This window comes from Taudactylus pleione, unplaced genomic scaffold, assembly GCF_031769625.1.
Source record: "Taudactylus pleione unplaced genomic scaffold, aTauple2 ptg001760l, whole genome shotgun sequence".
Lineage (NCBI taxonomy): Eukaryota > Metazoa > Chordata > Amphibia > Anura > Myobatrachidae > Taudactylus > Taudactylus pleione.
Genome location: NW_028286157.1, coordinates 542,795 through 556,907, shown reverse-complemented (window position 1 = coordinate 556,907; position 14,113 = coordinate 542,795). Strand labels below are relative to the sequence as shown.

The window sequence follows — 14,113 nt, the reverse complement described above, 5'->3', positions numbered from 1 at the left end:
ACCAGAGATTTACCCTCTGCCAGCCTCTCCTTCGATCTAACAGAGATTTACCTTCTGCCAGCCTCACCCTCATTCTACCAGAGATTTACCTTCTGCCTGGCTCACCCTCATTCTACCACAGATTTACCCTCTGCCAGCCTCACTCTCTTTCTACCAGAGATGTACCCTCTCCCAGGCTCCCCCTTATTCTACCAGAGATTTACTTTCTCCCAGCCTCACCATCATTCTACCAAAGATTTACCCTCTGCAAGCCTCACCCTCATTCTACCTTAGATTTACTCTCTACCAGCCTCACCCTCATTCTACAAGATTTTACCGTCTGCCTGACTCTACCTATTTTTTCCAGAGATTTACCCTCTGCCCGTCTCACCCTCATTCTACCAGAGATTTACCCTCTGCCCGCCTCACCCTCATTCTACCAGAGAATTACCCTCTGCCAGCCTCACCCTCATTCTACCAGAGATTTACACTCTGCCAGCCTCACCCTCATTCTGCCAGAGATTTACCCTCTCCCAGCCTCACCCTCATTCTACCAGAGATTTACCCTCTGCCAGCCTCACCCTCATTCCAGCAGATTTGCCCTTTCCCAGCGTCACCATCATTCTATCAGAGATTTACCCTTTGCCAGCCTCACCTTCAATCTAACAGAGAATTACCCTCTCCCAGCCTCACCCTCATTCTACCAAAGATTTACTCTCTCCCAGCCTCACCCTCATTCCAGCAGATTTGCCCTTTCCCAGCCTCACCTTCATTCTATGAGATATTTACCCTCTTCCAGCCTCACCCTCTTTCTACCATAGATTTAGCCTCTGCCAGACTCACCCTCATTCTGCCAGATATTTGCCCTCTGCCAGCCTCACTTTCAATCTACCCAAGATTTACCCTCTCCCTGCCTCACCCTCATTCCACCAGAGATTTACCCTCTCCCAGCCTCACCATCATTCTACCAGAGATTTACCATCTGCCAGCCTCACCTTTAAATCTTTAGAGATTTAACCTCTGCCAGCCTCACCCTCATTCTACCAGAGATTTACCCTCTCCCAGCCTCACCCTCATTCTACCAGAGATTTACACTCTGCTAGCCTCACCCTCATTCTGCCAGAGATTTACCCTCTCCCAGCCTCACCCTCATTCTACCTGAGATTTGCCCTCTCCCAGCTTCACCCTCATTCTACCAGAGATTTACCCTCTGGCAGCCTCACTCATTCTACCAGAGATTTACCCGCTGCCATCCTTGCCCTCATTCTGCCAGATATACCCTCTCCCAGCCTCACCCTCATTCTACCAGAGATTTACCCTCTGCAAGCCTCACCCTCATTCTACCAGAGATTTACCCGCTGCCATCCTTGCCCTCATTCTGCCAGATATACCCTCTCCCAGCCTCACCCTCATTCTACCAGAGATTTACCCTCTGCAAGCTTCACCCTCATTCTACCAGAGATTTAACCTTTCCCAGCCTCAGCCTCATTCTACCAGAGATTTAACCTCTCCCAGCCTCATTCTACCAGAGATTTAACCTCTCCCAGCCTCACCATCATTCTACTAGAGATTTACCCTTTCCCAGCCTCACCTTCAATCTACCAAAGATGTCCCCTCTACCAGCCTTGCCCTCATTCTACCAGAGATTTACCCTCTTCCAGCCTCATTCTACCAAAGATTTACCCTCTCCCAGCCTCACCCTGATTCTACCAGATATTTAGCCTCTGATAGCCTCACCCTCATTCTACCAGAGATTTACCCTCTACCAGCCTCGCCCTCATTCTACCAGAGATTTACCCTCTGCCAGCCTCTCCCTCATTCTTCCAGATTTGCCCTCTCCCATCCCCACCCTCATTCTACTAGATATTTAACCTCTGCCAGCCTCACACTTATTCTACCATAGATTTGCCCTCTCCCAGCGTCACCATCATTCTACCAGAGATTTACCCTCTGCCAGCCTCACCATCGATCTAACAGAGATTTACCTTCTGCCAGCCTCACCCTCATTCTACCAGAGATTTACCCTCTGCCAGGCTCACCCTCATTCTACCACAGATTTACCCTCTGCCAGCCTCACTCTCTTTCTACCAGAGATGTACCCTTTCCCAGGCTCCCCCGTATTCTACCAGAGATTTACTTTCTCCCAGCCTCACCCTCATTCTACCAAAGATTTAACCCCTGCCTGCCTCACCCTCATTCTACCATAGATTTACTCTCTACCAGCCTCACCCTCATTCTACAAGATTTTACCGTCTGCCTGACTCGACCTATTTTTTCCAGAGATTTACCCTCTGCCCGTCTCACCCTCATTCTACCAGAGATTTACCTTCTCCCCGCCTCACCCTCATTCTACCAGAGATTTACCCTCTGCCAGCCTCACCCTCATTCTACCAGAGATTTACCCTCTGCCAGCCTCACCCTCATTCTGCCAGAGATTTACCCACTGCCAGACTCGCCCTCATTCTACCAGAGATTTACCCTCTCCCAGCCTCACCCTCATTCCACCTGAGATTTACCCTCTCCCAGCCTCACCATCATTCTACCAGAGATTTACCCTCGCCCAGCCTCAGCCTCATTCTAACAGAGATTTACCTTTTCCCAGCATCACCATCAATCTACCAGAGATTTACCCTCTACCAGCCTCACCCTCATTCTTCCAGATTTGCCCTCTCCCAGCCCCACCGTCATTCTCCCAGATATTTACCCTCTGCCAGCCTCACCCTCATTCTACCATAGATTTGCCCTTTCCCAGCCTCACCCTCATTCTACCAAAGATTTACTCTCTCCCAGCCTCCCCCTCATTCCAGCAGATTTGCCCTTTCCCAGCCTCACCTTCATTCTACAAGATATTTACCCTCTGCCAGCCTCACTCTCATTCTACCATAGATTTACCCTCTCCTAACCTCACCCTCAATCCACCAGAGATTTACCCTCTCCCAGCCTCACCCTCTTTCTACCAGAGATTTAGCCTCTGCAAGCCTCACCCTCATTCTACCAGATATTTGCCCTCTGCCAGCCTCACTTTCAATCTACCCAAGATTTACCCTCTGCCAGCCTCGCCCTCATTCTACCAGAGATTTACCCTCTGCCAGCCTCGCCCTCATTCTACCAGAGATTTACCCTTTGCTATTGTCGCCCTCATTCTACCAGAGATTTACCCTCTCCCAGCCTCGCCCTCATTCTACCAGAGATTTAACCTCTGCCAGCCTCGCCCTCATTCTACCATAGTTTTACCCTCTGCCAGCCTTACCTGTAATTCTTTCGAGATTTACCCTCTGCCAGCCTCACCCTCTTTCTACCAGAGATTTACCCTCTGCCAGCCTCACCATCATTCGACCAGAGATTTACCCTCTGCCAGCCTCACCCTCATTCTTCCAGAGATTTACCCTCTGCCAGCCTCACCATCATTCTACCAGAGATTTACCCTCTGCCAGCCTCACCTGTAATTCTTTAGAGATTTACCCTCTGCCAGCCTCCCCATCATTCTACCAGAGATTTACCCTCTGCCAGCCTCACCCTCATTCTACCAGAGATTTACCCTCTGCCAGCCTCACCATCATTCTACCAGAGATTTACCCTCTGCCAGCCTCACCCTCATTCTGCCAGTGATTTACCCACTGCCAGCCTTGCCCTCATTCTACCAGATATTTACCCTCTCCCAGCCTCACCCTCATTCTACCACAGATCCTTTGCCAGCCTCACCCTCATTCTGCCAGAGATTTACCCTCTACCAGCCTCACCCTCATTCATCCAGATTTGCCCTCTCCCAGCCTCACCCTCATTCTTCCAGACTTGCCATCTCCCAGCCCCACCCTCCTTCTACCAGAGATTTACCCTCTGCCAGCCTCACCCTCATTCTGCCAGAGATTTACCCTCTGCCAGCCTCACCCTCATTCTGCCAGAGATTTACCCTCTGCCAGCCTCACCCTCATTCTACCATAGATTTGCCCTCTCCCAGCGTCACCTTCAATCTAACAGAGATTTACCCTCTCCCAGCCTCACCCTCATTCTACCAGAGATTTACCCTCTGCCAGCCTCACCCTCTTTCTACCAGAGATTTACCCTCTCCCAGGCTCACCCTCATTCTACCACAGATTTACCCTCTGCCAGCCTCACCCTCATTCTACCAGAGATTTACTCTCTGCCAGCCTCACCCTCATTCCAGCAGATTTGCCCTTTCCCAGCCTCACCTTCATTCTACGAGATATTTACCCTCTGCCACCCTCACCCTCATTCTACCATAGATTTACCCTTTCCCAGCATCTCCGTCATTCTACCAGAGATTTACCCTCTCCCAGCCTCACCCTCATTCCACCAGAGATTTACCCTCTCCCAGCCTCACCATCATTCTACCAGAGATTTACCCTCTGCCAGCCTCACCTTTAAATCTTTAGAGATTTAACCTCTGCCAGCCTCACCCTCATTCTACCTGAGATTTGCCCTCTCCCAGCCTCACCCTCATTCTACCAGAGATTTACCCTCTGCAAGCCTCACTCATTCTACCAGAGATTTACCCGCTGCCAGCCTCACCCTCATTCTACTATAGATTTACCCTCTCCCAGCATCTCTGTCATTCTACCAGAGATTTACCCTCTCCCAGCCTCACCATCATTCTACCAGAGATTTACCCTCTGCCAGCCTTACCTTTAAATCTTTAGAGATTTAACCTCTGCCTCACCCACATTCTACCAGATATTTACCCTCTGCCAGCCTCACTTATTCTGCCAGAGATTTACCCGCTGCCATCCTTGCCCTCATGCTGCCAGAGATTTACCCTCTCCCAGCCTCACCCTCATTCTACCATAGATTTACCCTCTCCCCAGCCTCACCTTCAATCTACCAGAGATTTACCCTCTGCAAGCCTCACCTTCAATCTACCAGAGATTTACCCTCTGCAAGCCTCACCCTCATTCTACCAGAGATTTAACCTCTCCCAGCCTCAGCCTCATTCTACCAGAGATTTAACCTCTCCCAGCCTCAGCTTCATTCTACCAGAGATTTACCCTCTCCCAGCCTCATCCTCATTCTACTAGAGATGTACCCTCTACCAGCCTTGCCCTCATTCTACCAGAGATTTACCCTCTTCCAGCCTCACTCTCATTCTTCCAGATTTGCCCTCTCCCAGCCTCACCCTCATTCTACCAGATATTTACCCTCTCCCAGCCTCAGCCTCATTCTACCAAAGATTTACCCTCTCCCAGCCTCTCCCTCATTCTTCCAGAGATTTACCTTCTGCCAGCCTCACCCTCATTCTACCAGAGATTTACCCTGTCCCAGCCTCACCCTCATTCTACCAGAGATTTACCCTCTGCCAGGCTCACCCTCATTCTACCACAGATTTACCCTCTGCCAGCCTCACTCTTTTTCTACCAGAGATTTGCTTTCTCCCAGCCTCACCCTCATTCTACCAAAGATTTACCCTCTGCCAGCCTCACCCTCATTCTACCATAGATTTACTCTCTACCAGCCTCACCCTCATTCTACAAGATTTTACCCTCTGCCTGACTCAACCTATTTTTTCCAGAGATTTACCCTCTGCCTGTCTCACCCTCATTCTACCAGAGATTTACCCACTGCCAGCCTCGCCCTCATTCTACCAGAGATTTACCCTCTGCTATTGTCGCCCTCATTCTACCAGAGATTTACCCTCTCCCAGCCTCGCCCTCATTCTACCAGAGATTTACCCTCTGCCAGCCTCGCCCTCATTCTACCAGAGATTTACCCTCTCGCCAGCCTCACCCTCTTTCTACCATAGTTTTACCCTCTGCCAGCCTCACCTGTAATTCTTTCGAGATTTACCCTCTGCCAGCCTCACCCTCTTTCTACCAGAGATTTGCCCTCTGCCAGCCTCACCATCATTCGACCAGAGATTTACCCTCTGCCAGCCTCACCCTCATTCTTCCAGAGATTTACCCTCTGCCAGCCTCACCATCATTCTACCAGAGATTTACCCTCTGCCAGCCTCACCTGTAATTCTTTAGAGATTTACCCTCTGCCAGCCTCACCATCATTCTACCAGAGATTTACCCTCTGCCAGCCTCACCCTCATTCTGCCAGTGATTTACCCGCTGCCAGCCTTGCCCTCATTCTACCAGATATTTACCCTCTCCCAGCCTCACCCTCATTCTACCACAGATCCTCTGCCAGCCTCACCCTCATTCTGCCAGAGATTTACCCTCTACCAGCCTCACCCTCATTCATCCAGATTTGCCCTCTCCCAGCCTCACCCTCATTCTTCCAGGCTTGCACTCTCCCAGCCCCACCCTCCTTCTACCAGATATTTACCCTCTGCCAGCCTCACCCTCATTGTACCATAGATTTGCCCTCTCCCAGCATCACCTTCAATCTAACAGAGATTTACCCTCTCCCAGCCTCACCCTCATTCTACCAGAGATTTACCCTCTGCCAGCCTCACCCTCTTTCTACCAGAGATTTACCCTCTCCCAGGCTCACCCTCATTCTACCACAGATTTACCCTCTGCCAGCCTCACCCTCATTCTACCAGAGATTTACTCTCTGCCAGCCTCACCCTCATTCCAGCAGATTTGCCCTTTCCCAGCCTCACCTTCATTCTTCGAGATATTTACCCTCTGCCAGCCTCACCCTCATTCTACTATAGATTTACCCTCTCCCAGCATCTCTGTCATTCTACCAGAGATTTACCCTCTCCCAGCCTCACCATCATTCTACCAGAGATTTACCCTCTGCCAGCCTTACCTTTAAATCTTTAGAGATTTAACCTCTGCCTCACCCACATTCTACCAGATATTTACCCTCTGCCAGCCTCACTTATTCTGCCAGAGATTTACCCGCTGCCATCCTTGCCCTCATGCTGCCAGAGATTTACCCTCTCCCAGCCTCACCCTCATTCTACCATAGATTTACCCTCTCCCCAGCCTCACCTTCAATCTACCAGAGATTTACCCTCTGCAAGCCTCACCTTCAATCTACCAGAGATTTACCCTCTGCAAGCCTCACCCTCATTCTACCAGAGATTTAACCTCTCCCAGCCTCAGCCTCATTCTACCAGAGATTTAACCTCTCCCAGCCTCAGCTTCATTCTACTAGAGATTTACCCTCTCCCAGCCTCATCCTCATTCTACTAGAGATGTACCCTCTACCAGCCTTGCCCTCATTCTACCAGAGATTTACCCTCTTCCAGCCTCACTCTCATTCTTCCAGATTTGCCCTCTCCCAGCCTCACCCTCATTCTACCAGATATTTACCCTCTCCCAGCCTCAGCCTCATTCTACCAAAGATTTACCCTCTCCCAGCCTCTCCCTCATTCTTCCAGATTTGCCCTCTCCCATCCCCACCCTCATTCTACCAGATATTTACCCTCTGCCAGCCTCACACTCATTCTACCATAGATTTCCCCTCTCCCAGCGTCACCGTCATTTTACCAGAGATTTACCCTCTGCCAGCCTCACCTTCAATCTAACAGAGATTTACCTTCTGCCAGCCTCACCCTCATTCTACCAGAGATTTACCCTGTCCCAGCCTCACCCTCATTCTACCAGAGATTTACCCTCTGCCAGGCTCACCCTCATTCTACCACAGATTTACCCTCTGCCAGCCTCACTCTTTTTCTACCAGAGATTTGCTTTCTCCCAGCCTCACCCTCATTCTACCAAAGATTTACCCTCTGCCAGCCTCACCCTCATTCTACCATAGATTTACTCTCTACCAGCCTCACCCTCATTCTACAAGATTTTACCCTCTGCCTGACTCAACCTATTTTTTCCAGAGATTTACCCACTGCCAGCCTCGCCCTCATTCTACCAGAGATTTACCCTCTGCTATTGTCGCCCTCATTCTACCAGAGATTTACCCTCTCCCAGCCTCGCCCTCATTCTACCAGAGATTTACCCTCTGCCAGCCTCGCCCTCATTCTACCAGAGATTTACCCTCTCGCCAGCCTCACCCTCTTTCTACCATAGTTTTACCCTCTGCCAGCCTCACCTGTAATTCTTTCGAGATTTACCCTCTGCCAGCCTCACCCTCTTTCTACCAGAGATTTGCCCTCTGCCAGCCTCACCATCATTCGACCAGAGATTTACCCTCTGCCAGCCTCACCCTCATTCTTCCAGAGATTTACCCTCTGCCAGCCTCACCATCATTCTACCAGAGATTTACCCTCTGCCAGCCTCACCTGTAATTCTTTAGAGATTTACCCTCTGCCAGCCTCCCCATCATTCTACCAGAGATTTACCCTCTGCCAGCCTCACCCTCATTCTACCAGAGATTTACCCTCTGCCAGCCTCACCATCATTCTACCAGAGATTTACCCTCTGCCAGCCTCACCCTCATTCTGCCAGTGATTTACCCGCTGCCAGCCTTGCCCTCATTCTACCAGATATTTACCCTCTCCCAGCCTCACCCTCATTCTACCACAGATCCTCTGCCAGCCTCACCCTCATTCTGCCAGAGATTTACCCTCTACCAGCCTCACCCTCATTCATCCAGATTTGCCCTCTCCCAGCCTCACCCTCATTCTTCCAGGCTTGCCCTCTCCCAGCCCCACCCTCCTTCTACCAGATATTTACCCTCTGCCAGCCTCACCCTCATTCTGCCAGTGCTTTACCCGCTGCCAGCCTTGCCCTCATTCTACCAGATATTTACCCTCTGCCAGCATCACCCTCATTCTACCAGAGATTTACCCTCTCCCAGCCTTGCCCTCAATCTACCAGAGATTTACCCTCTCCCAGGCTCCCCCTCATTCTACCAGAGATTTACTTTCTCCCAGCCTCACCCTCATTCTACCAAAGATTTACCCCCTGCCAGCCTCACCCCCATTTTCCCAGACATTTACCCTCTGCCAGCCTCGCCCTCATTCTACCATAGATTTGCTCTCTACCAGCCTCACCCTCATTCTACAATATATTTACCCTCTCCCAGCCTCACCCTCATTCTACCAGAGATTTACCCTTTGCTTGACTGATTCATGGGCATTTTATGGGAGTGTCATGGATGTGTCATGGGTGCGTTATGGGAGTGTCTTGGGTGTGTTATGGGAGTGTCATGGGCATGTCATGGGTGTGTTATGGGAGTGTCATGGATGTGTTATGGGAGGGTCATGGGTGCGTTATGGGAGTGTCATGGGCGTGTTATGGGAGTGTCATGGGCGTGTTATGGGAGTGTCATGGGCGTGTTATGGGAGTGTCATGGGCGTGTTATGGGAGTGCCATGGGCGTGCCATGGGCGTGTTATGGGAGTATCATGGGCGTGTTATGGGAGTGCCATGGGCGTGTTATGGGCGTGTTATGGGAGTGTCATGGGCGTGTTATGGGCATGTTATGGGAGTGTTATGGGAGTGTCATGGGCGTGTTATGGGAGTGTCATGTTATGGGCGTGTTATGGGAGTGTCATGGGCGTGTTATGGGAGTGTCATGGGCGTGTTATGGGAGTGTCATGGGCGTGTTATGGGAGTGCCATGGGCGTGTTATGGGAGTGTCATGGGCGTGTTATGGGAGTGCCATGGGCGTGTTATGGGAGCGTCATGGGCGTGTTATGGGAGCATCATGGGCGTGTTATGGGTGTGTTATGGGAGTTTTATGGGAGTGTTATGGGAGTGCCATGGGCGTGTTATGGGAGCATCATGGGCGTGTTATGGGAGCATCATGGGCGTGTTATGGGAGTTTTATGGGAGTGTTATGGGAGTGTCATGGGTGTGTTATGGGAGTGTCATGGGCGTGTCATGGGAGCGTCATGGGAGTGTCATGGGTGTGTTATGGGAGTGTCATGGGTGTGTTATGGGAGTGTCATGGGCATGTTATGGGAGTGTCATGGGCGTGTTATGGGAGTGTCATGGGCGTGTTATGGGAGTGTCATGGGCGTGTTATGGGAGTATCATGGGCAAGTTATGGGAGTGTCATGGGCACGTTATGGGAGTGTCATGGGCACGTTATGGGAGTGTCATGGGTGTGTTATGGGAGTGTCATGAGCGTGTTATGGGAGTGCCATGGGCTTGTTATGGGAGTGCCATGGGCTTGTTATGGGAGTGTCATGGGCGTGTTATGGGAGTGCCATGGGCGTGTTATGGGAGTGTCATGGCCGTGTGATGGGAGTGTCATGGACGTGTTATGGGAGTGTCATGGGCGTGTTATGGGAGTGTCATGGGCGTGTTATGGGAGTGTCATGTTATGGGAGTGTCATGGGCGTGTTATGGGAGCATCATGGGCGTGTTATGGGTGTGTTATGGGAGTTTTATGGGAGTGTTATGGGAGTGTCATGGGTGTGTTATGGGAGAGTCATGGGCGTGTTATGGGAGTGTCATGGGTGTGTTATGGGAGTGTCATGGGTGTGTTATGGGAGTGTCATGGGTGTGTTATGGGAGTGTCATGGGTGTGTTATGGGAGTGTCATGGGCGTGTTATGGGAGTGTCATGGGCGTGTTATGGGAGTGTCATGGGTGTGTTATGGGAGTGTCATGGGTGTGTTATGGGAGTGTCATGGGCGTGTTATGGGAGTGTCATGGGTGTGTTATGGGAGTGTCATGGGCGTGTTATGGGAGTGTCATGGGCGTGTTATGGGAGTGTCATGGGCGTGTTATGGGAGTGTCATGGGAGTGTCATGGGCGTGTTATGGGAGTGTCATGTTATGGGAGTGTCATGGGCGTGTTATGGGAGCGTCATGGGCGTGTTATGGGAGCGTCATGGGCGTGTTATGGGAGTGTCATGGGTGTGTTATGGGAGTGTCATGGGCGTGTTATGGGAGTGTCATGGGCGTGTTATGGGAGTGTCATGGGCGTGTTATGGGAGTGTCATGGGAGTGTCATGGGCGTGTTATGGGAGTGTCATGTTATGGGAGTGTCATGGGCGTGTTATGGGAGCGTCATGGGCGTGTTATGGGAGCGTCATGGGTGTGTTATGGGAGTGTCATGGGTGTGTTATGGGAGTGTCATGGGCGTGTTATGGGAGTGTCATGGGCGTGTTATGGGAGTGTCATGGGCGTGTTATGGGAGTGTCATGGGCGTGTTATGGGAGTGTCATGGGCGCGTTATGGGAGTGTCATGGGCACGTTATGGGAGTGTCATGGGTGTGTTATGGGAGTGTCATGGGTGTGTTATGGGAGTGTCATGGGCGTGTTATGGGAGTGTCATGGGCGTGTTATGGGAGTGTCATGGGCACGTTATGGGAGTGTCATGGGCACGTTATGGGAGTGTCATGGGTGTGTTATGGGAGTGTCATGAGCGTGTTATGGGAGTGCCATGGGCTTGTTATGGGAGTGTCATGTTATGGGAGTGTCATGGGCGTGTCATGGGCGTGTTATGGGAGCGTCATGGGCGTGTTATGGGAGTGTCATGGGCACGTTATGGGAGTGTCATGGGTGTGTTATGGGAGTGTCATGGGTGTGTTATGGGAGTGTCATGGGCGTGTTATGGGAGTGTCATGGGCGTGTTATGGGAGTGTCATGGGCACGTTATGGGAGTGTCATGGGCACGTTATGGGAGTGTCATGGGTGTGTTATGGGAGTGTCATGAGCGTGTTATGGGAGTGCCATGGGCTTGTTATGGGAGTGTCATGTTATGGGAGTGTCATGGGCGTGTCATGGGCGTGTTATGGGAGCGTCATGGGCGTGTTATGGGAGTGTCATGGGTGTGTTATGGGAGTGTCATGGGTGTGTTATGGGAGTGTCATGGGTGTGTTATGGGAGTGTTATGGGAGTATCATGGGCAAGTTATGGGAGTGTCATGGGCACGTTATGGGAGTGTCATGGGAGTATCATGGGCAAGTTATGGGAGTGTCATGAGCGTGTTATGGGAGTGCCATGGGCTTGTTATGGGAGTGCCATGGGCGTGTTATGGGAGTGTCATGGGCGTGTTATGGGAGTGCCATGGGCGTGTTATGGGAGTGTCATGGGCGCATTGTGGGAGTGTCATATGTGTGTTATGGGAGTGTCATGGGCGTATTGTGGGAGTGTCGTGTGTGTTATGGGAGTGTCATGGGGGCATTATGGGAGTGTCGGGTGTGTAATGGGAGTGTCATGGGCGCATTGTGGGAGTCTCATGGGTGCGTTATGGGAGTGTCATGGGAGGGTCATGGGTGTAATTCAGCATGCGTCTGCAGTCATATATTACAGAAGTTTCACAGGAGATTGCGACAGGCAGAGTCTGTCCGAGGAGTCAATGTTGTGATGTTACGTCGATGGTGAGCGATCGGATCCACCAGCTGATTTCCGAATTGTTTATATATGCATAGGGCGTCGCAGGGCCTGTGAAGTCGGTCGCACAGTAGTGCACGAGGGGAATGCTTAAACTTCTTATTGCATATTTTCACACTTGAGATTTGGTGAGAAATCGCACCCGCGCATAATCTGTGTGCACCACTGAATGAGACCTAGGGGTACATTTACTAAAGTGAGAGTTTTTAGAAGTCAGTTTAAAAAGTGATGTTGCCCATAGCAACCAATAAGATTCTAGCTATTATCTACTAGAAGGTGCTAGTTAAATGTTAAGTAGAATCTTATTGGTTGCTATGGGCAACATCACTTTTTAAACTGACTTCTAAAAACTCTCACTTTAGTAAATTTACCCCTATAGTGACTTCCATAGATCCTGCTTCCCTAATGCCATCCTATCACATTCTGGTGGTGCCGGCCTCCTCTCTCATACCTACACTGGGAGTCACCACAGCTCTTACACTGATAGTAACTGTGACAACAAAGCAGCTGTGTAACCCGCACACTCCCCTCCTCACAGGCACAGCGCAAACCCCCCTCACACAGGCCAACAGCTGGGACAGACAGAAGCAGAAGAAGCACAGAACCTGCCTTATACTAACACAGAGCTCAGACACCCGCTCCAAGCGCCCAGTCCCCGGGCAGCAGCACTTACCGTCATCGGCACCGAGCACACCATGAAGATTGTGGTCATCAGCACCAGGAGGATAAGATGTTCCAGCTCCTCTTCTCCAGCCCCCAGGAACCAGCCTCGTGCACCCGCCCTGCGGAGTGAGCCTCTTCTCGCCCTCTGACCCCTCCTCATGCGGCAGAGACTTGCGGTCACAGAGGCATTGCAGAGCAAAATTGCCAGAATCAGCAGCCCAGTCAGACTGGCATAGAGCAGGGAAAATGCCAGGGCACTTCCATTTCCGGAGGCGGGTGCTATGGCCATCCTGATGAAGCACCAAGTACCGGGACAGTACTGCTTATGTTCCCCAACTCCAACCAGCGGTAATGCACAGAGTAAGGCAGGAAATATGTAGGAAGATGGTAGTGCCGCCCTAGCCAGCCGGTGCCCCCAGCTATACTGGGCATAAACATATGGATGGCTTAGTGCTAGGCATCGTTCAAAGGCCATGAAAAACAGGATCATCATGGAAGACAGGTTGAAGAAAGTCATGGCAAAGGCAAAAAGTTTGCACAATGGCTGAGACCCCAGTGCCAGGAGAGATGCCTGTTGAGCGTAGGAGACGAAGACCACCGGACTCAAGACGCAAGTGCCCAGGAGATCTGTGACAGCGAGACCGGTCACCAGGACACAGAATGGTGAAGCACGTGCTCTTCTCTCTCGTCGGTGCACCCCTAGGATGCCCAGTGCCAGGAGATTTCCCAACACTCCCATGGCAAACATCAGGGTACTGGTGGCGGGGTTACCATCTGCGTGCACACGCGTTGCATTCTCACAGAAGTGTTGCATGGTGGGATGGATGGATGGAAATTGCGTTATCAGAGGAGACTCCAGCATCTTGTGTCCTCTCCCTCTAACACCCTACTGACCTACACTGTATCTACCAGTCCTGCCCCACACGGTGTGCCCCCCCCTCTCTCTGCCCCACACGGTGTGCCCCCCCCTCTCTCTGCCCCACACGGTGTGCCCCCCTCTCTCTCTCTGCCCCACACGGTGTGCCCCCCTCTCTCTCTCTCTGCTCCAGGCTGTCCCTTTCCCACCTGTCCCCCTCTCTTTCTGCTCCACACTGTCCCTTTCCCACCTGTCCCCCTCTCTCTCTGCTCCAGGCAGTCCCTTTCCCACCTGTCCCCCTCTCTCTCTGCTCCACACTGTCCCTTTCCCACCTGTCTCCCTCTCTCTATGCTCCGCGCTGTCTCTTTCCCAACTGACTCTCTCTTCCTCTCCACTATTAAACTTTACCAAAATATGTTTTCCTTCTAGTTTCTCTTCCTCTTTCATGGGTAAA

General features: G+C 51.4%; 1 protein-coding gene across 1 annotated transcript in view; it reads right to left on the bottom strand.

The window, feature by feature from the left end:
* Positions 1–13,665, bottom strand: part of PTGIR (prostaglandin I2 receptor) — a 46,458-nt gene extending 32,793 nt beyond the window's left edge. Inside the window, exon 1 of the mRNA XM_088464704.1 lies at positions 12,814–13,665. Within this exon, the coding sequence (XP_088320830.1) occupies positions 12,814–13,665 (852 nt within the window). The remainder of the gene's footprint in view (positions 1–12,813) is intronic.
* Between the last annotated feature and the right edge of the window lie 448 nt (positions 13,666–14,113).